At 37.4% G+C, this 24,268-nt stretch overlaps 4 protein-coding genes across 9 annotated transcripts in view; 2 read left to right on the top strand and 2 right to left on the bottom strand.

The window, feature by feature from the left end:
- Pum (pumilio) overlaps positions 1-9,223 on the bottom strand; it is a 61,639-nt gene extending 52,416 nt beyond the window's left edge. Inside the window, exons 1-4 of one of the 3 annotated variants that reach the window (XM_076896149.1) lie at positions 7,798-9,223; positions 6,805-7,026; positions 6,525-6,653; positions 6,320-6,436 (exon numbers count right to left, since the gene is read on the bottom strand). In XM_076896149.1, the coding sequence (XP_076752264.1) occupies positions 6,320-6,436; positions 6,525-6,653; positions 6,805-7,026; positions 7,798-7,893 (564 nt within the window). In that variant the 5' untranslated portion in view covers positions 7,894-9,223. Of the gene's footprint in view, positions 1-4,388; positions 4,989-6,319; positions 6,437-6,524; positions 6,654-6,804; positions 7,027-7,797 lie in introns of those variants that run through there. The other 2 variants (XM_076896148.1, XM_076896151.1) reach the window with 2 other exon arrangements.
- Positions 9,224-9,340: 117 nt separating this feature from the next.
- On the top strand, positions 9,341-13,134 carry Fuct6 (alpha-(1,6)-fucosyltransferase 8). The gene is made up of 5 exons (XM_076896189.1): positions 9,341-9,650; positions 10,023-10,309; positions 10,411-10,584; positions 10,669-10,969; positions 11,041-13,134. The coding sequence occupies exons 2-5, from the start codon at positions 10,074-10,076 to the stop codon at positions 12,100-12,102; spliced, it is 1,773 nt and encodes a 590-aa protein (XP_076752304.1). The 5' UTR covers positions 9,341-9,650; positions 10,023-10,073; the 3' UTR covers positions 12,103-13,134.
- A 278-nt stretch (positions 13,135-13,412) lies between these two features.
- On the top strand, positions 13,413-14,460 carry LOC143424894 (dnaJ homolog subfamily C member 4). The gene is made up of 4 exons (XM_076897255.1): positions 13,413-13,641; positions 13,714-13,804; positions 13,865-14,046; positions 14,090-14,460. Exons 1-4 carry the CDS (start codon positions 13,562-13,564, stop codon positions 14,385-14,387), a joined length of 651 nt encoding a protein of 216 aa, XP_076753370.1. The 5' UTR covers positions 13,413-13,561; the 3' UTR covers positions 14,388-14,460.
- Positions 14,461-14,945: 485 nt separating this feature from the next.
- Positions 14,946-24,022, bottom strand: LOC143424277 (arylalkylamine N-acetyltransferase 1). 4 transcript variants are annotated; one of them, XM_076896241.1, is made up of 5 exons: positions 23,940-23,990; positions 23,412-23,501; positions 17,068-17,335; positions 15,343-15,559; positions 14,946-15,252 (listed from the first exon to the last, which is right to left on the bottom strand). In XM_076896241.1, the coding sequence occupies exons 1-5, from the start codon at positions 23,973-23,975 to the stop codon at positions 15,054-15,056; spliced, it is 810 nt and encodes a 269-aa protein (XP_076752356.1). In that variant the 5' UTR covers positions 23,976-23,990; the 3' UTR covers positions 14,946-15,053. The 4 variants fall into 4 exon arrangements, with proteins under 4 accessions (XP_076752356.1, XP_076752358.1, XP_076752359.1 ...); XM_076896243.1 differs by lacking the exon at positions 23,412-23,501 and having other exon boundaries at positions 23,940-24,022; XM_076896244.1 differs by lacking the exons at positions 23,412-23,501; positions 23,940-23,990 and adding an exon at positions 22,911-23,157.
- Between the last annotated feature and the right edge of the window lie 246 nt (positions 24,023-24,268).

Below are 24,268 nucleotides of genomic sequence, written 5' to 3'. Positions count from 1 at the left end.
AGGTATAGCCGATAGTTCACCGGTAGCTAGAAATTAGAGAAACGTATGCGATAGATGTAATCGCGGGGAAACGGGAGACGAAATGCAAGAATCGATGTTTATGCCGCGATAGAGACTAACGCGGTCGTGGTAGTGCGCGGAAACGTAATTTCTTCTTCTTCTTCGTGTAACTGCTACACGCTGCTATTCCTGATGACGAATCTGCGAGCGTAACCGATGCGTTTAGGTTCAACGACATGCGCGTCACGTCACTACAAGTCACGACGCGCGATACGTCACTTTACGGCATAAACGGTGGAATATTGTACGCTATGGTAACTTACGGCACACGATCTCGCACAATCGAGAAGAAACACCGTACGGAGTTTCGCGCCCGTTACCGGTAAAATTAACTGTCCCCTGTCTAAGTGCGAATTTATACGACGTATTTCCTACAGCCTCAGCTACCACTGCTATTCACCCCTAGCGAGCGAAGGGGAACCGCGAAAGCTCGATCGACTTTCGTTTGATCAAGATTGCGCGAAGGGCTACTTTTCATCTACATTTCGAGATCTACCGAGTGAAAGTTAAACAGCATCAAAGAAAACGTTTACGCGATAAGAAAGGATCGTATCGATTATTGGTGTAAAAATTCGCCAGCGCGGTACGCGTTTGAGTAATTCGGGAATTATGTCCAAGGTAAAGAGCGATTTACTCAAATGTCGACAAGTTGTAAAACAAATATAATCACATCGACGTTAAATAATAAACGTCAAACGTTCCAAAGGTAAATATTATGCTTGAATATTTTTTAATTTTAATGAGGAGAAATATCATTAGGAAACACACCATTAAAGTGAAAGCAATCGGTGTACGTGCGGTGTCGTCCCTTTATACGTTATTTCTAAATAATAACGAGAACGCAAGTTGCCGCGCTTCGAAGCTCCAATCAGTGACAAACTATCGATTATCGATAGCGCTTTGCGTAAGTTCACTGACATATAAGCTGATGTCAATAAACATTCCCCTTAATGGTACGGGAGCGCAAACTTTTTCGTTTTTTCGATCCTCTCTAACGGTGCCTCTTTCTGACGGATTATCCATCCCTTAAATGTTCCCTCTGCACGTATACATCGTCGCAGAAAATTTCTTTCGAGGGCTGACGTCACTCAAGAAACCGGAAACGGGTTTCACTCTTCTTTTATCGCGAATAGAATACGATAACGTGCCCGCGTAGGAGTAGTTTCTTACCAGTCCCGTCTTTACCGGTCAGCATAGTCACAACTGTAACGCTGGCCGTGATTCAAGTTTCAATATTATGTCGGCGGTTGTTTACTTTTTTTCTGGAATTCCCGCTTTTTCGGAGGAAATATCGCGTCTAGACAGAAATCTCGGGAAACGCGACTCTTAGATGAGGGTATTTACAACGACGAAAGAAGATGCATCTTGTTCATCGAAGGCAATCGAAGGATCGCGAAAGCTAGTAACCTTTTTAGGGTGAAGCGTTAACGTACCGTCGATAAGGATTACAGAAGCAACGTAATCAAAGAGCGACACTGATCTTGTGTAACGATTATCGTAGAGAGGCTTGCGAATCGTGGGCGTTAACTGCATAACTATCCGTAACCATCTGTTACTGTCGAGCTGAGAGAAGAGAAAGTTCGTTGCAACGAGGTGACAACCCGATATTTTTATGTTGTAACATAACGTATAATACTTTACGGCATACGGTATCAACGTGTGCAGGATCGTGCCCCAACTTTCTTCGGGGTGATCTGTATCTCAGAAAACATTTACGACCAATTTTTTTGTCGGGGGAGTGTACGAATTCTGCGTGTACTCGCGATCGAAAACTTGCCAAGTCGGATGACAAAACTAATTGAAAGCATTTTGCGGCAAGTAAGGTCAACCCTGAACCTCGAACCAACTAGAAGAGATAGAGTGACTCACGCGAATCAATATCCCTCCAGGCACATTTGCCGTTTATATCGACGCAAGAATAGTGCAGTACAGTGCATCTGGTTCGCGGATACATATGCACACTTATCTCTTACGATTTTATCAATGCGGTATTGGTTGATAAAGACGATTTTGAGGTGAGCTTCGTAGCGGCACATCTCGACCAGTGAACGCAACAAGAACATTCTAATGAAATCGAACGAAACGTTTCACGATGAAATTCGCAGTCGGCGTAAATAATGGAATGGAAACGGCTAATAAGAAAAACGTTTTGCACCGGCGTAAAATGAAAAATTGATTACGAAACGATGCGAAACAATGCATCATTATATTCGTGCAACGTGAATCGAAATTCTGGAATCGACAAGATACCATCGAATATGCATTAGCGGATTCTAAATCGTAGACGATGAATGTCGCAAGGAAAAATTTCCTACGAGTTTTCGGCTGGCGCATCGTTCATAACATGTGTCATGACTATCCAGAGAGAGGACCCTGACAGTGTTTCAATCGATTAGGTGTACCCGAAGGGGGAACCACGAGCAAGGGGAAACATGCAAAATATAAAGCCGTATAAATTTAAATGGCACCGGTCCAAACAACATGGCCTTCGTGTAAAGCAAAAAAAACAGAAGCGGTGAACAATTGTACATGTACGAAATTCATGGTTAATTAGATGAGGAAGAGGAATTGCTCCGAGATAACGAATGCGTAATATTCATCGCCAAGAGCATTTTTAATTCGTACTTTCGTGACATTAATCTAAAGCACGATCTGGTACCTCCGGTTACTTCTCCTTACGTATCAAAGAGAGAGAACAAGAGAGAGAGAGAGAGAGAGAGAGAGAGAGAGAGAGAGAGAGAGAGGGAGAGAGAGACAGAGAGAGAGAGAGGAAGGACAAAACTCCGACCGTTTCATTGTAGTCAGAGTTCGAGGACGTAAACAATGAAGAGATAGTCGAGGGAGCGGAGCGCTGCAAGGATTCAGTTTGGACGTCTACGTACATTTTTTCTATGGTTAAAACGTGCCGGCAGCGCTCCAAGGATCCAAATGTACAGCTGCCGTTTCGAGAAACTTTTTCCCCCTTACCTACCAACGACAGCAACCTTTTCTCCCCCCTGTCTTGAATTACTTAATCACATTTTGCAACGCCACCGATCGAAATTCAAACGTTTCGCATAGTTTCGACCAAAATAACGTAAGTAGTAATGGTCCGAAAATCTATCATCCTTTCATCGTTATGGTACAAGGTATTCCTAACAGAATCGTAGTTGTGTTACAAGGTTAAGCGAATTCGGAGGCACGATTGGCTGAATAACTATCGGCCAGCTCCATGTGTGAGAGCACAGGCATACATACGAATATTCTAATCGTGGTACGGGTCATCCTTTTTCATAGTGCTTAATGGCAGATATAATTTCATTTGTGTCATCAACCATCGAAATAATTATACGAAATGCACCGTATGCGTTGCTCCGATACGTTTACATTTCTGATTATGGTGAACAATGTAAAATGAAGACAAAACACACAGACCACGGATGTTGATATAATTCAAAACACACTGTCATGTACACAAATGCTTTCCTAATGATTACACACTATTTAGGTTGGAATGATAGTACTCTAAATACTATTTACTGGTTGCAACTACTCTATTCTCAAATGAAAGCAAAGTAAACGTAAAAGTTATGTATATATGCATAAAGTAAACTTTCCGGAATAAAATGTTTTTGATCTACTGTGAGATTGAGCTGTCAGCACCAAGATTTATCTTTATATTATAACGTAAACAAATTGTAGAAACATTGAAGATAAATATTTAAGGTACATAACGTTAAGAAACCTGTCAATGCAAAACTGCATAAATAACAAGGTAAACATAGTTGTCTAGATTAAATGAGGAAAGTATTTGGGCTGTCAAATAACGTAAACACACAATACTTTGACTACACTGTACGCAAACGGAGCAGAAGTAACGAAACGTAACACTATTTAACGCCTTTGATTCCAGTATTTTTTGAGGAGAATAAAAAATAAACACAACGCCAACTTAAAGACGGATCATGAGATAAAAATACACTCTTACCCACGACATTCGTTATACTCTATTTCATTACATTCGTTGTATCGATACGTAAGGTGACTAATAATAATGATAAAAAAAGGCATCGTAGTAATATAAATCGTAGAAATTGGTCAGTGTTTCATAAATAAAATGCATTCGAACAGTGCCGTAATAGACGATGATTAACGTCAACAATTCGAAGCAGCGACTCCGTTTCCTTTCGAACTCCGTAAACATGGAGGTTTCCGTATAGCAAAGAATAAAAATTAGTTGAAACCTAACCTAAAAATTGGCAAGGTTCGGCGACTCGTGCCGCGGCTCGAAAAAAGGAGAAACGCGGTTCGCGGTTTAAAAAGCGGAGAAATAGAACGGGAATAAATACCATGTCGGCCCCCAAATCCTTCATGTCGCAGTAAAGGAAAAGATCCCCCGGTGGTTTCATCCAGTCGCCTGTGCTCGTGCCTGCTCCCTGGCCGTACCCTACACCGAAACTCTCCACCGTCTCCAAGGTACCCTCGGCACGGCGCGTCACCTTCGAGAGATTCACCGTTAACCCCGTGGTACACCAACAACGTGAACGAGAAATTGAACACACACTCTTTAGCACGCACTATCCAGCAGACGAGGCTATCTTGGAGGCGATTCGTAGAATCGCGTTGCTGGCGAGGACGCGTTGTAGAAAAATCAGTGGATCGTACGTCAACCACGGCGTCGGGGCGCGGACGCCGATTCAGCCGGCACTGAATACACACCACTCCCGGTTGTTTTCACGTTCGTTTTTCCTCTATGAACGGACAGACCTCTCGTAAACTGAGCACACCACACCGCCGCCGAACAATACGAATCGCGGCACCACGGACGGGAGTGTGAGAGAGAAAGAAAAGCGTTCGGCCGCCTGTCAAACAGTTCGACACCTCGGGTGCCTCGATGCTGCCACTGCTACCTATGCTCTCTTCTTCCTCGTCCTCGTCCTCCTCCTCCTCCGCCGCCACCGCCACCACCGCCGCCGCCGCCACCTCCTCCACCTCCTTTCTCCTCTCGCGCACTTTACACACTCACTCCGCGGATACGCGTTTTATTTACAGGGGGAGCAAGTCGATTACGCGTTCGTTGCCTAAATTCACGTCCGTCCTGACATATCGTAAGACGCGTTATTATCAGCCGTTCGAATAACGCTCGGCGTCGCGGTGCTCTTACTCGTCTCTCCTCAAATTTTCGTTAATCGGCCTCTCTCTTCGATAGAGACTGCCCTCCTAACCGAAACAAAGAACGACGCTCGAACGAAGTGCCCTCTACCAAGTACTTTACCAGTTACGCTCTGCTTTACGAACGTTACTACTGACCAATCACCGTTCTCTTTACATCACACGACCTCTCACGGCGGTAGAATGAAAATTTCATCCTGCCTAATAAATTTATCTGCTCCGACTGAATTAATGACGACACGAAAGACAATTTTACGCAAAATGTACGGCATTCTAATATATGTATGTACCGTCAGGCTTTTAGGGATTACCTACCTACATCTATACATGTCATATAATGTAGATGATAAAAATCCATCGCATTATTACCCTCACGCATCTAAGATCAAAGTAATCGAGAACTCAAGAAGAATAACATCCCTCTTTGAGTTACTTTACCGGACGTATATCTTATCCAAATTAAAACTACAAAAGAATAAATATGTATACAATTTGCCAGATAAAATAAAATACTAACGATCGACTGCATCAGTTGCATTCAACTGAAATAAATCGGTGTAAAGAAAACGACAATAAACGTACGAACTCTTATAAATATTAAAGATAAACAGTCATCATGATTTGTATTGTTTTTATGATTTTTCAGGGTAATTGGCGTCGTCTATGACTGTAAAATCATTGCTTGTAGTTTAGTGAACCACCAAATTTTGACCCTGACACGCTTTACTACCTAGACGCGACTCAGCTTTCTACTTAGTCGATTGTTAATTATCAATGCCAATAGCATTCCCTAATTAAACGAACATTGGAGATTTTACGTTCTAACAAATGGACTGCGATACTTACTACAAAATTCAATGAACTTCCTTTGTTTTGAATATGTTGTAATAAATATTCTTTTATTCCGGAGTCGAAAAATATACGCTACAGAAATTAAATGCTAATAGAAGGGATTTTTCATAATATTTTCGTATTTCCATACTTTTTACGCATATACCCTCGATACAAAGCGAATCAGATTTCCATTGACAACATTCTCGAAATATCATGTTCATAATCCTACTAAATTTACAGGCTACTAAAATAATTTATGGGTAAATTTGCTTACCTGGCCATTTCTAAACTGCTGTTGTTGTTGCTGTTGATGATGGAAAAGAGCAACTTGTTGCTGTGCTGTCATCTGATTATTAAGGTAAACTAAATGTTCTGCACCTGGTGCTCCACTCTGTAAAACACGAAGACAAAATGCAACTATTAATATCAAAATAATACATTATATTTTTTATCAAATATAATATCAATCTATTACTTACTTTAAGTTGCATTGGATGGATTTCATATGGTAGGTGAACATTGTTCATAGTTTGCAGACTTAATTGTTGGGGTTGATTCTGTTGTGGTACACTCAGTTTAGTAATGGGATATTTCCACTTTTCTGGATTCTATAAACCATTTAAACAGATACAAGTCTAGTTATCTATAAAACTACATTTCGAAATACAAATGTATAAGTCCAAAGATTGCATTGCGAAAGGTATATATATATAGGTATATATATAACGTACTCTGATACTAGACATTTGGTACACTCACATTATCAATAATAGCATCATCTGCAAGGGCCCAAGCACGTGGTGCTTGTTTTGTTTGAAAAGTTGAAGACTGAGCATTAAATTCAGCTTCTGTAGGTCGCTGGAATACATAACTGACCATAGCATCATCTTGAGTTCTATTCACACCTATCTGATGTGTCTGACCAGGCTGTATACGCATACTATCGCCACCAGCCATCACTTGACCGCATTGCTCTGCATCCTGTTAATAAAAAATTATTTCGATGTTTCGATATTCTTTCTAAATACATCCGAATACATATAATGTGAAAACATAAAATTAATACATGTATTGGCCTGAAACCAATCACCAGATAGTAAACAATAATTTATGCACCTTAAAGTACATCACAATTGTTTGATCCATCACATTATCACATTGCTCGTATATACCTGTATACGTATATATTAATATTTTTCATATGCTTCATTAAAAAGTTACCAGAGATATAAAAAGACACAAAATGTCTCTTCGACAAAGTTGTTCCAGCATCGAAACATATATAGTCGACTAATTTATTTTATATATAGTACACGCAGAATAATTAACACCATATGCGACACCAATCTGATTTAAATAAATAAAGAAATTCGTAAATTCAACCAAAACATCCTCATTTTGACATAACAGTCTACCATCATGGATCAAACAAAGCACAAGCATATGCAAAATTTATTCATATGCAGAATAGGAGAGGGTTAAAAGGATTTTCTCTGATGTTTGAACAACAGAATAAAACTTGTTGCAGTATCTAGTAGCATAATAAATAAAATCGAAATAAGTATAAACGAGTACAATGGTATATTTGCAGATTAGGCAGTTTAATATAATTCAGCTCCAAAACACATGATGCGATAGGTTATGACATTTCGATCACAGCTGAAAGTTTGTCACGATAAGTCGTTTTGCAACACGTACTAATTGGTAGATAGGAAAATGTAAAGAAAAAAAAAAATCGGAATAAGTGCATACCGTAGGTATGTGCCCGTTCGCTGAAGGATGGTGCAATTGCATAGAAGGTGCCGGTTCACCCGCAGCACCAGCGCTACTCGCACCGAGCCACTTCATCGTTCTGTCAATCTGTACCACTGCTTCAGGCCCGATGAACGATGATCAAACAGATAAGAGGAACCCTCGCTGTGAAGGTTAGCTCACTCAGAACCGGCGTCCGGAGCTAAAGGTAGAATCACCCGCTACGTCTGTTCTGTAAGCATGTTCTACCTGTGACTTTTAACAGTGTGGCATCTTCACTGTTTCCACGGCGACGAGAACGACGACGACAACGAGAATAATCGCCAAAGGGAATCGTATTTATGAAGTTGCGAACGCCAGGCAGTACAGCAATGGCAGCTGGGCGAGCGGTGCTGCCGGAATTTTGACAACACTGCCGGGCACGGAGAACGAGAACACAAAGAGAATTGTCGAACGGACGTAACTTAGTCTACACGGCTTCTCGGGGTTTTACGAAAACGACACAACCGCTTCGGCGACGGACGAACGAAACTGGGGGGATGCCGAAGAAGAAAAAAAAAAAAAAGTGAAACATGCAAAAAACGACAACTGCTTGTTCATCGACGAACGAAAGGGAATTAGGGGTAGGAAAGTAGAGAGGGAGAAGAGTCGAAAGATCTGTAAAATGTAATTATTTCTGATTTCACTGATGTTGCAAATCCCTTCCTTCGGAACGATAGGCAACTGCAATAATGGAGATGCTTCCTCTGTCGGTTTACGTGCAAGCTTTACCTCGATTACGATTCTATGCTCGCAGCCAATTGACAAATATTGTTCGTTTTGTTCTATGTTATACGGTGATTTCACGGTTACTATGAACGCTCCGATTTTTCACACACTCATCCCGTAAAACTAAGGCTTAAAATACACTATTCACAGGTATGTACATCGAAGTACAGGCACACAATGTGCGTCCACCGGCATACGCGTGTTTCGCGCGCAAGGATGCTGCGCGATTTTCGGAAGTGATTTGAAGGGCAGGACGGGAGGGGGTAGAGAGCCAACCCGCGTTTAGAAATATCACCACACGATACCGAACCAATACGTTATTCCTAACAATTTCATGCTTTTCCTTGTCCACGACGTTCCGATATCATTTTTACATTCACCACGACTAAATTCGTTTATCAATGACACTGAAACAATGTTCTAACTAGATGTTCGTAGATTTTGTCCGGCGTTAATCGTCCGTTCACGTTCGCACAACACCGTGTCGAGAGTGTCAAGATTTTAGGTTATATGACAAAATTACACATGGAACGAATAGATAGCGATGTTTCATGTTAGAATCATACGTACCATTTTTACCGCCATCTGATATAATAGTCGCATTCTAAAATTAATAATTTACTCGAAGAATATTTTGCCTACATATTATTTAGTTCTTCAATGTTAATAAAAAAATTGTCTACTTCATAAAATATAATTAAAAAATGTGTACGTGTGATACCATCGGTACAATACTATAGTACGTATAGTTCATTTTCATGTTGACTTTTTTTTAACAAACAGATAATGGTATAATATTAATTTTATTCGCCAGAATCATGTTTCGATATTTTTAAACGAATGTATTTATTGTTGTGATTACTTATCTCTATTTCAGTGCAAACTCTTCATAATGTATACGTAGACTTGTAACTCACGCTATTGGTGCTTGCCACATGAAACAGTGTTTAATGACTGTAATCGCACATGAAAGAAGTCAACTTGACAATTTAATGAAAATATCTGGTTCCTATGACTACATTAACAATAATGAATGTATCTTATCATATATTTAAAATATTTTTATAAAGATGCTGAAGCATTCGGTAAGATTTATTATTGTTTAATTCTTCCATATTGCATTATTTGTATTTATTGTTAATGTCAACTCGATCTAATGATTTAATAATCTTATTCTACTCTATATTGCTTTTCTAACTTTATCTTCTTTTTATTATGTACTACCTTGTGCATTCTTTTCTCTGTAGCAATGAAATGGTTCTGTGATAAATAATTCCTGTTGTGTTATGGTGAAGTTATACCTATATGATACATTTCTTAATTGATTAATAAGAAGACCTGATTTCTTTTTGTGTTTATAAAATAGTGTGCTATAATCTAATCTTTCTACTCTATGTTTATTATGTAATAATTGTTGTATTGTAAAATTTAAAGATATAAAAAATTTACATTTATAGATACAGTAATGCAACTCATTAAATATAATAATACTATTACTATAACATAAAATGGCAACATTTTGGTCAGGAAGACCAGGTTGGTTAGGGAAAGTAGGAATAGTGTTATTAGCAACATGGCTTTTGGTACTAATAGTATCAGTATCACATATCTTTAAGACTAGTAATTTATCGTCTAATAACGAGAGTCCTACAAACAAAGAAAATGCTCAACGTTTAGCCCAAATGGTTAACGATTTTGAAATACTAAAGAGGCAAAATGAGGCACTAAAAAATATAGTTTTGGGGTAAGTCTATAATAAAAATCACAAAAGATGACAGATTTATTTAAAGTTTAAAGCAAAGAGCATTGTGATCTTTTCGTTGTACAGGATAACATAATTTCCAGAGAAAGGTCAAAATCTGTTCAAGGAGACCATTTAGGTTCAATACAAGAGAAACTTGAAAAGGTTTCTTTATACGATGATTTATTGGATCATCAGGATAACGTCAAGCATGGTGTTCCTTCATCTGAATATGAAGAGTTACGGCGAAGGATAAGAAATAATATACAAGAAACCTGGTAGGTATAATATATAAGATGTAGTTTTACAACTTAAAAAAACAAGGTATCAATGTTATACTAATACCTCATTCTTTTCAACAGGTATTATATTAATGCAGAGTTAAACAAATTTCAAAAGACTATTGACAAACTTAGTTTTGATCAAAGAGAAAAGAGAATCCAGGACACAGCAAAAAATGTTTGGGATCATAAAAGATCTCTCATAATGGACATTGATAGATTAACAAAAGCAGATGGCTATGATGAATGGCGTAAAAAAGAGGCAAAAGAATTATCTGATCTTGTACAAAGGAGATTTAGGTATTTACAAAATCCTAGTGATTGCAGTAAAGCAAGGAAATTGGTTTGCAGTTTAAACAAAGGTTGCGGATTTGGATGTCAGGTAAAAATGTGTTATACATAAAAATAGGAAGATGTACAAAAGCTTGTGAATAAAATTCTTACGTTTTCCAGATTCACCATATTACATATTGTTTCTTAGTTGCTTATGGTACAGAACGGACATTAATAATTAGATCTAAGGGTTGGAGGTACCACAAGGATGGCTGGGAATCAGTTTTTAAACCGCTTAGTGACACATGTGTATCTACGAATGGGGTATCGCATGCCAATTGGCCTGGTGACTCCTCTAAGCAAGTTATCTCTCTACCTATCGTAGATAATGTTTATCCAAAACCAAGATTTCAACCACCAAGCGTACCAGCTGATTTAGCTCCAAGATTAGAAAAACTTCATGGACATCCTTTAGTGTGGTGGGTTGGTCAGGTTTTAAAGTATTTAATGCAACCTCAAGAACATGTGAAGAGAACACTAGATTATGCCAAAGAGCGGCTTGGTTTCAAGAAACCAATTGTTGGTGTTCATGTACGAAGAACAGATAAAGTTGGTACTGAGGCAGCATATCATGACATAGACGAGTATATGGTCAAAGTCGAACAGTATTTCGATGAACTTGAAACAAAACCAGAAGTGAAAAGGGTATTTCTAGCGAGTGATGATCCAAAAGTAATTACAACGGCAAGAAATCGTTATCCAAATTATGAAATAATAGGTGATCCAGATATCGCAGAGACAGCATCAGTTGCAAAGAGATATTCCGATTCTTCTTTACAAGGAATAATAATCGATATACATCTCTTGTCTGAATGTGATTATTTGGTATGCACATTCAGCTCTCAAGTATGCCGTGTAGCATATGAGTTAATGCAAACGTATTATCCGGATGCTTATAATCGTTTTGCATCGTTAGATGATATTTATTATTATGGTGGTCAAAATCCACACCCTCATCAAGCTATTTTGGATCATAAGCCACGAAAGAGCGGTGAAATCGAGTTAAAAGTAGGAGATTTAATTGAAGTTTACGGAAATCATTGGGATGGTTATTCTAAAGGATACAATACTAGAACTAGCATGACAGGATTATATCCTAGTTTTAAAGTGAAAAATCCAGTGGACGCTGTAGACTTTCCAAAATATCCAAACGTCCCTTTACGAGAAAGCAAAAACGAGTAGATAACTCTAAAAATGTAGTGACCTTGAAAACATTGAAATTGCTTGAAAAAGAAAAAAAAATACAACTTGCCTTCATATTTAAATTGTTGAAAACAGTAAAAAGCCTCATAAACACGTATATATTTTACTACTAGCAAGTAACAAATTTAATTGTCACAAATTAAAACTATCACGAGTTGTGAGACGAAAAAGTCAGTTATCCTATTGCCTATGCAAATCTATATGTTGAATTTTGAGAAGACCGTATATACATACTTATAAAAAAAATATTGTAGATAATTTTTAATTAGTTTACGATCTTCTTACAAATTGAACTATGAATACGAGTAAATGTTTAAAAACATTAAAAGCAGTAACGCGTAGTGATATAATTAAAATTTTTATATATTTTGATTGAAGTTAAAAATTTTGTAATCGTTATTTTAATAAGAGATTTTATTAGGATGTGACTATATTAATGTATTACATTAACAACTCTTTAGCAAATTGAAAGTATTTCTTTTACCTAATGCATGTGACACATAAAAACGATCTGAAACTTTTAATTCATACGCGATCTTGATAAAAATTATTTGTGCCAATGCATTTAATTCCTGAAGTATTATTCATAAAATGTCAAGCCAATATTTAAATAAAATACCGTGTAATACGTCGATTGTTACAATCGTAGAGTTTTTATGTTTACTATTAGTTAATCTCACATCTCTTGATAAAGGCTTGCATTATAGTTCATTGTCGTAACGTACAATTTGTACATATGATATGCAATATAAACTACATAAATAATAATTTTTTGATAATACTAGAGCTTATATAAAACGCATAACAAATATTGCATAAATTACACATGATAAGCATGGAATGCATAGACATCGAGCTGGGCTTGAGGCCTATCTTATATAATTAAGAATGTTTCCTGTATACATATTGTAATATATTTTATACTATACACCAAACACAAATGAGAATTGTTATTATATTATAAAATCTGAGTTTGGTTTTTAATAAATATTTAATTCACGAAAAAGAGAACCTTTCAGTAAATACCTCATTTCAAAAGTGGAATGTGAACTATCATTAAGAATATATTAATTACACTATCTTTTGACTCTGAAATTTCTCTTGTACACTTTAATTTAAGGAACTATCGCTTTCTCTCTCTCCTGTAATGTTGCAAGGGAGGAAGTTAGTCAAATGTGCAACAATATTTACAATTATGGTTATGAAAATTATCCCTTACTATTATTTATATTCTTGTCAAAAAAAACTTTGATGGAAATTAGCTTAAAATTGTAGTCAGAATTTTTGTGCAACTTTAACAACAGTAAAATTTAATGTAATATTATTTCAATCATCCTTGACTTCAATTTAATAATAGTGCAAAATCTTAGTAGTGTCTTAACATGAAATTCTATTAAGTTGATCTTAAATTTACTGTTGTACATAGAATTTTTAGAGTATGGCACAAATTTCTCGTGCGTATAAGTTCGAAGTGCCTATGTTAATTCGCGTTCTTTGCAAAGGTTTTCACTGTCAAAGGTTAGAGACTAAAAATAACATTACAACTCTACTAAAAGTATACAAACGTTAAAATGAAATATATTTTTAAAGATGTGAATACAGTTATTATGAAATATTGCGTATTTCTCCAAATGCCACTCAAAAAGAAATAAAAGCTGCATATATTAAATTATCGAAAGAAGTGAGTCATTCTTTTTTAAAGTTTAACATATAATACTTTATATGTTATAATATTTTTTAGATGCATCCTGATAGTGGTACTAAAGGGTGTCATGCTGATTTTGTGAAGATAAATGAAGCCTATACTGTTCTTAGTAAAAAAGAGACTAGAGATCTTTACGATGCTCAATTAAAGTCTCATACCATTTATAGAAATAATTCTTATCAACACACTGAGTACATTTTTATAAAGAAATCATATGTGTTCTAATGAATTTGTTATTTTCATGTTACTTTTTGTTTTTAGACACAATGATTATTATAAACAGAGGAAGATGTACAACGTGTATCATTCGCAACAGAAAAGAAAAGTTCTTAGAGAAGATAGACAGAGAGCGATTAAATTATGTGCAATGACTATAATTGCAGGTATACTTTTACACATAATAATGATTAAAAGATGGTCAGATCATAACAGAGATGTAGCTCTCAAAAGAAGTGCAGAAATTCAGAAGAATTATGAATACATTAGAAAAAGGTACGAAGGTAAAACATTGGAGGAACGGTTGCAAATATTTGACGAGCTGAGAAAAGGAGATAAATGATAATCAGTGATAAGTAACGCGTAGTACAAATTTGTTTTATACATTGGTTTTATATGTATTAAGATTTTTAATAATTACCTTTTGTGTATTTATATTTTTGCACTTGCAAAAATTGTAATGCGCAAAAGTAATAAATTAATTATAAAATATTACTTTTCTAGATAACTAAATACTTTTATGAAGGTTGTATTCTATGTAAAAATATATTATTGATATAATTTAAGTAATACATAAAATATTTGAAATTAATTTTATTTATATACAATAAAGGCAATCACTATACTTTTATTGTTTAAAAATTATTACGAAAACTTATTTTTATTTGGACGTATAAATTCGTTAGAACATACGTTTACTTGGCTAATAATACGATATTTATTTATAATTCGGTTTCTTAATGTAATTATTAACATGCGTGTTATTTATTAAATGTTACTGGTATGACATTGACGGCATAATTGATAATCCATTTCTACGTAACAGTAAATGTTATATTAATTCGTAAAAAATTAATCAATAAATAAAAGAAGTATTTAGAAAAGAAAATTTGTTCGAATATCCTGTAAAAAGAGAAATATAATGTAAATATAGGAGTGCGTTTTTAACAGTTACCTCCGCGATTCTAAACAACAGGTACTCGATTTCGAACATGTATCGTGTCGCTATTCATAGTTTCTTAATGTACGAAATCATTGCTTTATGCGGAAATGCAGGAGAAAATATGGGATTTCCATCATCATCTACATAATCCGCATATTTGAGCTTGTATATCGGTTCGAAGCCCAGTCGCGAGCAAAGTTTTCCAGAGAAATAGGATGAGCAGTCGGCACGTGCGAAGTGGAAGCCTTTCTCTTTCGCAATTTCGCTGCAAAGTAAATATTCCCGTAAGTATAGTTTATTATACATTCGTACACGATTAGCATCAATCTGTGTTTTAATTAATGGAGTCAGTTACAGTGCTTTCTCTATAAGGGCTCTGGCAATCCCTTTACCCCTCCAGTTAGAGTCTACGGAGATTATTCTGATTTCCAAAACGTTCAATCCCTGGAACTTCCCGTTGTGGTTCACGTTTCTATCCACGTATCTCAATAGCCTGACAATTTTTCTGAATTTCGGGTTTTTGCACGTGGTTATAAACTCTGAATCGTCGTCGCTCGGGGGTTCGACTTTTCCTGCACATAACAAGTAAGCGTAATTAATTAATTAATTAATTAAGATGCTTAATTTAAAATAATTTCAATGCATGTCTATACCTATAATTAAACGTATAACATACATGCTTATTTATAATTTGCAAGGCGAAGTATTCAATGATGTGAATAGATTCCGCATAATTCGTTGAAATGTATTGATAGCATTCGAATAATGAATTACATATAGTTGTTAAAAAATATTGTTTTGAATACGTTACCATACAAAATATGTATATACATTCTATTCTAAAGGTCTCTAATTTGCACAAAACAGAGTATTGCAAATCTTAGCCGTTGGCGACTAATAAATTTTATCGTTCAATCTAGATTGGTGATTCATAATTGTACGTAAGATGGATTAGGATTTTAAATTAGCGGATATTTACTTAACGATCAGACATAAACTGAATGCTATTAGTAAAAATTAATCCATGAAGTACTTTAAATTCATAGAATTGTTGGTATACAGCAGTCAGCAATCAACCGTACTTATTTACATCTACTTTGCATTTGATGTGGTAATTAGCGATACGATACGAATTGATTTTCCGTTTTTTAAAATAAAGCTTTGTAGCTGTTTACCATTCATTCAAAAAAAAGAAAAAAATTACGAAATACTCCGAGCAATAAAAACAAAATCATAAATAGCTGGTTTTCATTGAATGAATCATAATATAAATAGTAATAAATTAGTCGGATTAGGAATGAAAAATATCGAAGCAAATTTACGTTTTATGCAATATTGTCCTTTTGTACGTCATTAATTAAATTTTTTTCTGATCTGAATAGCATGCGACCAACTTGATCTGTCGATACAGTAATGCAATTATTATGGTTGCGACAACCGGTAGCAATTAATAAGTCTCACGCCTGCTTGGTATTCGCATAACAATTTATGTAACGTAGAATAGTACCGTTTTGAAATACGTGTGTCTTCTCTTCGATGATTATTTTCCTTACTGATTTTTTCTGTTTCATTTACTTAATTACAAGCAAAGATTGCGGCAATTATTTGTACAGATTATTTAACAAGTTCTAAACGGAATATTTTTCGATATAAGTCTTCCAATGTAATTCTCCTTATATTCCGTAGTCCTCTAGTCACAGTCAAATAGTGGATTTCTCCGGGAGAAACTTATCTTAATACTCAAACAAGATACGTCTCAAAAATAAAACAGTGACCTCCTTGTGTTATACGCAAATATTTTATACAATATGTTGAACTATCTACTCGGCCCGCTATCCTAGTCTAAGCAATAATTATTATACTCCGCTGTAAGCTTGTCATCAATTTGCATTCGTAGAATTTTTAACTTACACCGTAATTGTTTTTTCACTAACAACGAGAATAGTCCGCAGACTGTTATTAACCCAGATATATCGCGAACTGCGTAAACGGATCGTAGCCTTACAAGTTTTTACGTAAACAGCTAAATGAGCAGGGAAAACAATGAAGAACCTTTGATAGGCTTAGATGAAATTCTTACCATTTAACAAAACACCTACTATAGCACCGCTCGTCGAGACTGCCATCAAACTAAGATTATTTTCAAGCGAGGATTTACTGCAATATTGCTCCAACTCGATGCAGGTGCTGTCTTCGCCTTCTGGTATCAGTTCGATGGACTGATTTAACGGTTCGTCTCTAAAGAAGAACCTTCTGAGGAATTGAAGTACTCTAGCCTTATCATCTTTGGTAACTACTTGCATATGATAATCCATATCAGTCCTTTCCTCGTTCGCCGAATCCGCCAGCTAAAGTATCATGCAAGGAATTAGCAAACGTTGTAGGGATTGCAAAATTCATAATTCAGATTAGATAAAATTGATCAGAATTCGCTTAAGATGTGGGTAGATAGTAAATTTATACGAGCCATTCGTACTGAACATTGTGGCGCAAACAAACAATGGGATATCTGATCTTATAAATTCTGAACATACAATGCAACACCGTGCATATAAGTGTATGTAACTGAATGCAACCGGTACGATAACAATTCGTTTATGCGACACCAGGAATTGAATTAACGCTTTCACACGTGACAATTAACGTGACCCATCGAATTGGTCGGTACCACAAATCGCGGATACGTTCCCGTTTCTCCAATGTTTTATCTCGATGATTAATGCCCAGCATAATCGGGGGAATGAATTATAACTGTTCTACTTTCATGCAATGATTCACAACAGTTAATAGCAATGATGGATAGTGTCCACATTTTGATTTCGAGAATCGCAATTGCGTCTAATTCGCTGAAAAAGAACTCACCCCATTAAATGTAAAAATAGCGTTTAAAATAAAATAAGAAATCTGTTATTATTCCCGTTTATCGCGAATAGGGTACGTACTGTTATTATCATACATTATTTTCACGTGATGGCTTAAATATTTCAGCTGACACATTTGGATAATTCAGTCATCAATATACAATCAACTCGGAGAAAATTACACGTTGCTAGTAATTTCCTACCGATACCGCGGTGCTTATTATGTTTATGGTTTTTCTTACATCACTAGATACAGTAAATTCTATAATTATCAGTCTTTTGCGGTAACCCATCGCCCAGCCGCGAGTTAAATGCAACCAAAAAGCTCTATAAATTTACGAGCTTACCGTGTATTTGGCAATTTTCGGCACATCTTTTGCGAAGTTTGTCTGACTTTTGCCGGCATCGTAATGCTCAGAAGCATTCAAATCCGTAAGCAACGCGGTTTCCATGGCGAGTAACGAAACAATCTGAATTTGTTCTCTGCTGGACACTGATCTTTTAAATTTCAACGACAGTATCGATGCTATTACGATGGCTCATTCAATGGACCACTGTACTGTTGTAACACCGGCGAGTTCGCCACTCATACGATGCTCGTTGTTGTCGTCGAGGTGGTAATTTAACACTGCGCTTTCTGATAGGACGCCGTCAGTCTTATATACGCTCAGTACAAGCAAAAGCCATTCTCACAGGTTCAGGGACAAGCGAATATAGTTTAGGATGTTTGCAGTTAGAGACATTGGGAATTAATCGTTCCGGTGACTGCACCCTTTCCCTTTTTTCACTTTTTTCTGCTGATCGAGTCCCTTCTTCTAGGGTGCGGTCAATTTCTTTTTCTTTTTTTTTTTTTTTAGCTAACGGAAGCAACGGTTATCCAAACGGAATAGATATGTATCTCTTTCCGAACCGGAAAGAATAGTTTATGTAACGCTCGCGTACACGTTCGTTCATCTTTCGCGACGTCTTTCCGTTCTTTCTGTTAATAATTAATCGCGTGAGCTCCTCTTTCGAGCTCCTTGATTACCGCCGGTTTTTGCTACGCGTAATTCACTTCGCAGACAGAATAGTGCCGAGGGAAGATCTAATATTTCAGATACACACGCTATATCATTTAATATCACTTAATGCAAATGCAGAGAAAAAAAATAAGGGGAGAAAAGTGTCCGCTAAAAACGTTACGTTACGGTTCGTTTCGGAGACACGCGATCGGTGTTTAATAGAATCTAAAAAAAGAGCAAAATTACTGGTTGCGTCGATCACTTTACGGCATATTCTAAGACCCTGGTGCATGCTTAGGATTCTGTACAGGAGTAGACGGTATTAACTAACTTGCTTATTCTCGAAATCGTCACGAATGTTCCGTTAATGGAATAGAATCGCATATCGTGTCACGTTTGCTCATCGCTTGTTCCGCAAATGTTGCAACGTGACATAGAAATATATTAATTTCATGCGCATAAGAAATGTGTAAAGTCCTTTCAATATTTGCGTCGGCAAGCTACCAACACTTTGCTTTAATGGAGCTTAAAAGTATTTCGTACAAGTTCAGTGTATACAACCGGCGATTTTCTTTATCGATATATTATCAAGATACTATCTAAAAGTATTCCTTTTTGAAAATTATCGATAAATCGTGAAGTGCCTTCACGTCGCTTCGAATTATGACGTTCACGATGTATACATTGCGAAGACTTCGTGCTATGTCTCAAGCGGAAAGCGAAAGACTTGTACGCGCCGATATCGGATAGCACGATCTTTAATACTCTCTTTGGAAACTGAAAACTGACTCGCATGTTACGTTACTTGCTTCCCTTCCCTATCGATTGATTGATCGCATAATACTGGCCGTTGTTGAAACTTTCAAAAAGTAGTTTAGTTTATCAAGTATTTTGTCTTTCCGCTTCGAGGAATGCCCCGACATGTAATTCCCTGTTGTCTCGGTTCGATAAAAGAAATCTGCCATGAGGCACAAACCGGATTCGAAACTAACAAAGGTTGTTTACCCGTGAATTATGCAATACCGCTGAAATGTACGAAACGCGAAACGAGCCTCTGGACCGGTCACGGAACTATTGTCGATTGGAGCCCACGAAGGTCACCGAATAGAACCGCGGCTATACCTTTTGTAGTATTCAATGACGTCGTTATTCAGTTTTCGAACGTCGGGTATCCTTCTATACCCTACTACGATTCTAGAGATTGGCCTTATAAAAAAAAAAAAAAAAGAACAGACGAAATAAGGAAATAAAAAAATATTGTCTCGTGATAGTAGAGATCCTTGTTATAAAATCAAGTTCGTTTCCAAGATCTTGACCAATTTCTCGTTTATTCTTCTTCCACGCGGTTACATAGACATCCTGTCTATCGTTTGGTAATCTTTCGAACGGAGCACCGATAGACATTGCCAAGCTCTTTATGGCAAACGTGCGCAATGCTAATGCAATAACCAATCTCTGCAACCTTTGATCGCGAGGCTCGATAAGCGCGGTGACAATGAAATATAACAATCACTCGTTTCTGCCCGGAATCCTTTCGAACCGGATACAATGGAAGATGTCAGGTTACGGATGATTTCCGTGATCGAGCGACGCGAACCTTTTCCACTGTTCCTTTCGTCTCGTGTTCTCTATCGTGATTTTTCATCACTCGTCTCTCGCTTTCGTGAGCAAATTTGTTACAAATCGTCTCTATCATAGATGGAACGGATAACAATGCGAACAAGTCCCCCCAGCAAGCGCAGTATTTGCATCGCGTGATCTCTAGGAAGGAAGAAAGAACGATGAGGAACAACAAAGGTGGAGATATGAAAAATCGCGTGTAAAAGGTTCGTGGAATTGAATTGATTAATTTTAGCTTAGATTTAGCATTGTCAGAGGCACTTATACAAACTCGTCACTATGCTTTGATGTTCAGTCGTTTTTCCAGTTATAGATTATTCAATTATTCATCGTTGGCGTTTCTTATTTCAGGTTTCTTTATTCAACCAGAACCTGAATCGCTTGAAAGGCCTAGAAGGATACCGTGTATCGAATGTACCGTTATTCAGGACACCGAGTAACGTAAGCTCTACCGATAGGTTACGAAAAAATTGGCGCTCTTTCTTGAAGAACATTGTTTAAACCTTCTACTACCACAAAGGTAAAGAGATCATTTTATGCTACCTTTCAAAAAAGTTCCATTTAATTATCGATCGCATTGTTAGACGCAATATCCGGTGGATGTGAAGCATTTTTCGTACCCATTAATAAAATCTCTTCTTAGCATTATTTGATCAATGGAATATATTATATCGTGACGTAATCATTTATCGAATAAAAAATGGCGATATATATTGCATGTATACGTAAATGATTCTTAATCGAGCGGCAGAGGCGGTGCCAGATCCGTAAGAGGCGAGCCAATCGGAATAAGGTACACCTTCTCTCGCATTAAAACCGCGCTAAAGTAGTAAATACGCATAACATTACCTCGAGAATATAACACCTGCTTTACAAAAAGTTGCATTGCATTATCGGATAGTACAGCTTTCTTTCCTTTTCCCTCCGATCTATCCGCCTGTCTGACCACTATCGTTCTGTTTCTACTGCAAACGCGAAGCACGTTTCAATAATAGTTCGCGATTGTATCTAAACGGAATTCGTCTGGATATATTATATTTCATCATAACTAACTTGTAGTATGTTTTATATACTTAGTTAACGTCCGTGCAAGAAGCGATTTCGATGCATCGTTGAACCAATTGGCACGTGATATAAAATATCGGTTAACATATCATGAAAGTTCGAGTATTCTGGATTGCCTTGGAACCGCCAGAGCGTAACGTGCTCTTTGTAATAAATCTATTAATTGACATATAAATGTATTAATTACCATCAAAGTCTTTGTCGTGCCTTGAAATTAATTGTGATTTACGCGGGAAGTCATAGTACAGGATACGCCTTCAGAATGATCTGTGCGCCGTGATATGCTTATTTTCGAAGCAGGAGGTAGACTCGCGTCCCGTTTAAATACCTGCTCAACTTGCGATTTTTATTTCGCAATCTTTCACGTGACTCGCTTGACACGAATGCATCGTTTATACGTGTGACCGTCGATTCTCGCAATTAGTTAACCTTTTAACCCTTTATAACGGCGCGTATCCTGAGTGCTATCGATTCGTTGCGCAAAAGAAATCTGGCTACGGGAGTTTAATCAGTCTGAAACTTGTATTCGAGCAACGAAATTTATATAACTTTATCTTGCGCCGTTATAGTTACGTATTAAGGTTGTTTAATTATAATGTTGAGTAATCCTCGTTGCGATTGGATCATATTTTTCAACACGTTGCACTCGACTGGGTCCGCAACAACCATGCCACCGTTTGATGCATAACAATCACTCATGTTCATAAAAAAAAGCCGGCAAATAAATCACGCGTACTGTCAGTTCAGCCAGGCAATTTATGTAAATCGTCTCACCATTTAAACAGTGACCGCGTTTTCTGTTTATCTCCGCATAAGTATGCATTCTTTGCAGATTTCGTCAAGTATCAATACGCTCGCCGAACAAAAGGCATACCGCGAGTTCTTACTGCGCAGTAAACGCGTGAAATGCAACGAGAGTAATCGCGAAGCGATGAAAATCGCCGTTCAAGCTCCGTACGCGATCCAATCGCGCGGTACTGTTGCGATCGGGACTAATCTCGTTTAAAGTTCAGTCAACGCCCATTCGTATGCATTTCCAAGTCGTTCTCGAACGTTGTTATCAAAACAATTCAAACTTGATCGAAAAATTTAGCTCTCCGTGCCACGGTTGTCCAGTGAACGACGATGTGATTGTTTCAGCGCGATGCCTCGATCGACGTCTCGCCTCCTATTCACCCAGTGATCGTTACCCCTTTGCCACATCGAGTCTCGGATACGTGATATGCATGATCGGAAAGTAGCCAACACCTGGCGTACAGGTAGCGAGTTCGCACTTACCGTGCCGCGAGAACGGACACACGCAACAAACAGAAAGAAATCAAGCTAGGTATTCGACCAATTATCAGGTCTCCACTTCCGGTGGCCTTCCGGCTTACCTCGACTCGTTCTTGATACGTGACACTCTTCTTCAAATATGCTTCGGCCAGAGCTCTAGATACCGGAGCTTCACCGATTGATGCAAGTACACCAGACGTGGTATTAGGATATTTTGTACTTGTGACACGTGCACCGTTCCGAAAGCGAGGCGTATAATCGAATTACAGCTGACACCGCCGGGAAGAAATAATTCTTGTACACAGGTCGTCTTGTGCAGGTCTGTACGCCTCGGTTCAGTCATCGATAGTATCGCATCGCTTGTTACAGTTTGGCATTGCCACCACTTATTTTCGTATTTATCAAGTACGAGTATGTAAGATAACAGGATAAACGCAGTTGTGATGTAACCACAATTCGATAATGGTAGCGTATGTTAGAAATAGTTTAAGGGAACGAAGAAGCAAAATCCGGTATATTAGAGTAAGTATTTTACGCGCACCGCTTCGATTAATTTTCTATGCGATTCAATGAAATTTTCTAAGCCGAGAGAAAATACTTGCAGTTATTTCTGTCCGTGCAACAAGATGCACCGTGGATTCGTCCGAGAATAGATGCCAAAGGATCGAGGAGAACACTGCCAATGTCGCCGACTATTTCTACGCAATGGAGAGTTTTTAATGAGATAACCTTTAGATTATCCATGATACGCACTGTTTTTTACTCATGGGGTAATGTGTATCTCCGGTCAGTGAAACATTCGTCTTTGAACTCCGCTACCCTTTCTCTGTCCAATAAATCCGATGATCGGATTACTCTAACACGTGAGAAAATCGATTTATTGTTACGAGCAACAAAGTTCTCGGATGAATCAGTCCACCTGGACATGTTTTCAATAACGTTGAATTCATATTACACATTTCTTCAAGGAATACTGATATTTTTATCAAATAAACGTGAACGGTAGCGTTAGTCTCGTTAAACTTCAACATTTATGGAAACTCTTTCCCCTTTTGATCTTTCCATCGCGAGCGACGAATAGCTTTCGATAAAATTATCTATTTTACCAAAGTAACGTGTCTCTTACTTACCTCGGATTCTGTCGAACTTTCTAGGCAACTTTTCATCGTTTCGAAACGCACGCGTCCCCTTCAGTCTATCGTCAACTACACACTGCCAACGTGAGAACATAGTTCGAGCAATAGGGAGGGTCATTACCATCCGGCACGTAATATCCCTTCGACAACAACCCATGGAAAGGGTAGCCCCGGCTACCCATTTTTCCATTGAATTTGATTAGGTTGCAAGATGTCGAACTATTCGCAATTGGGTCCTCAATTCGACGAGTCGCGACCGATCATAGAAAACGCTCCCCAACGTCCATCTAGCCATAACGAAATTAAGCAACTTAACCGTCCAT

The sequence above is a fragment of the Xylocopa sonorina genome, chromosome 6 (genome assembly GCF_050948175.1).
Source record: "Xylocopa sonorina isolate GNS202 chromosome 6, iyXylSono1_principal, whole genome shotgun sequence".
Lineage (NCBI taxonomy): Eukaryota > Metazoa > Arthropoda > Insecta > Hymenoptera > Apidae > Xylocopa > Xylocopa sonorina.
The sequence above is the reverse complement of the archived record's forward strand: the minus strand, read 5'-3'. Positions and strand labels throughout refer to the sequence as shown.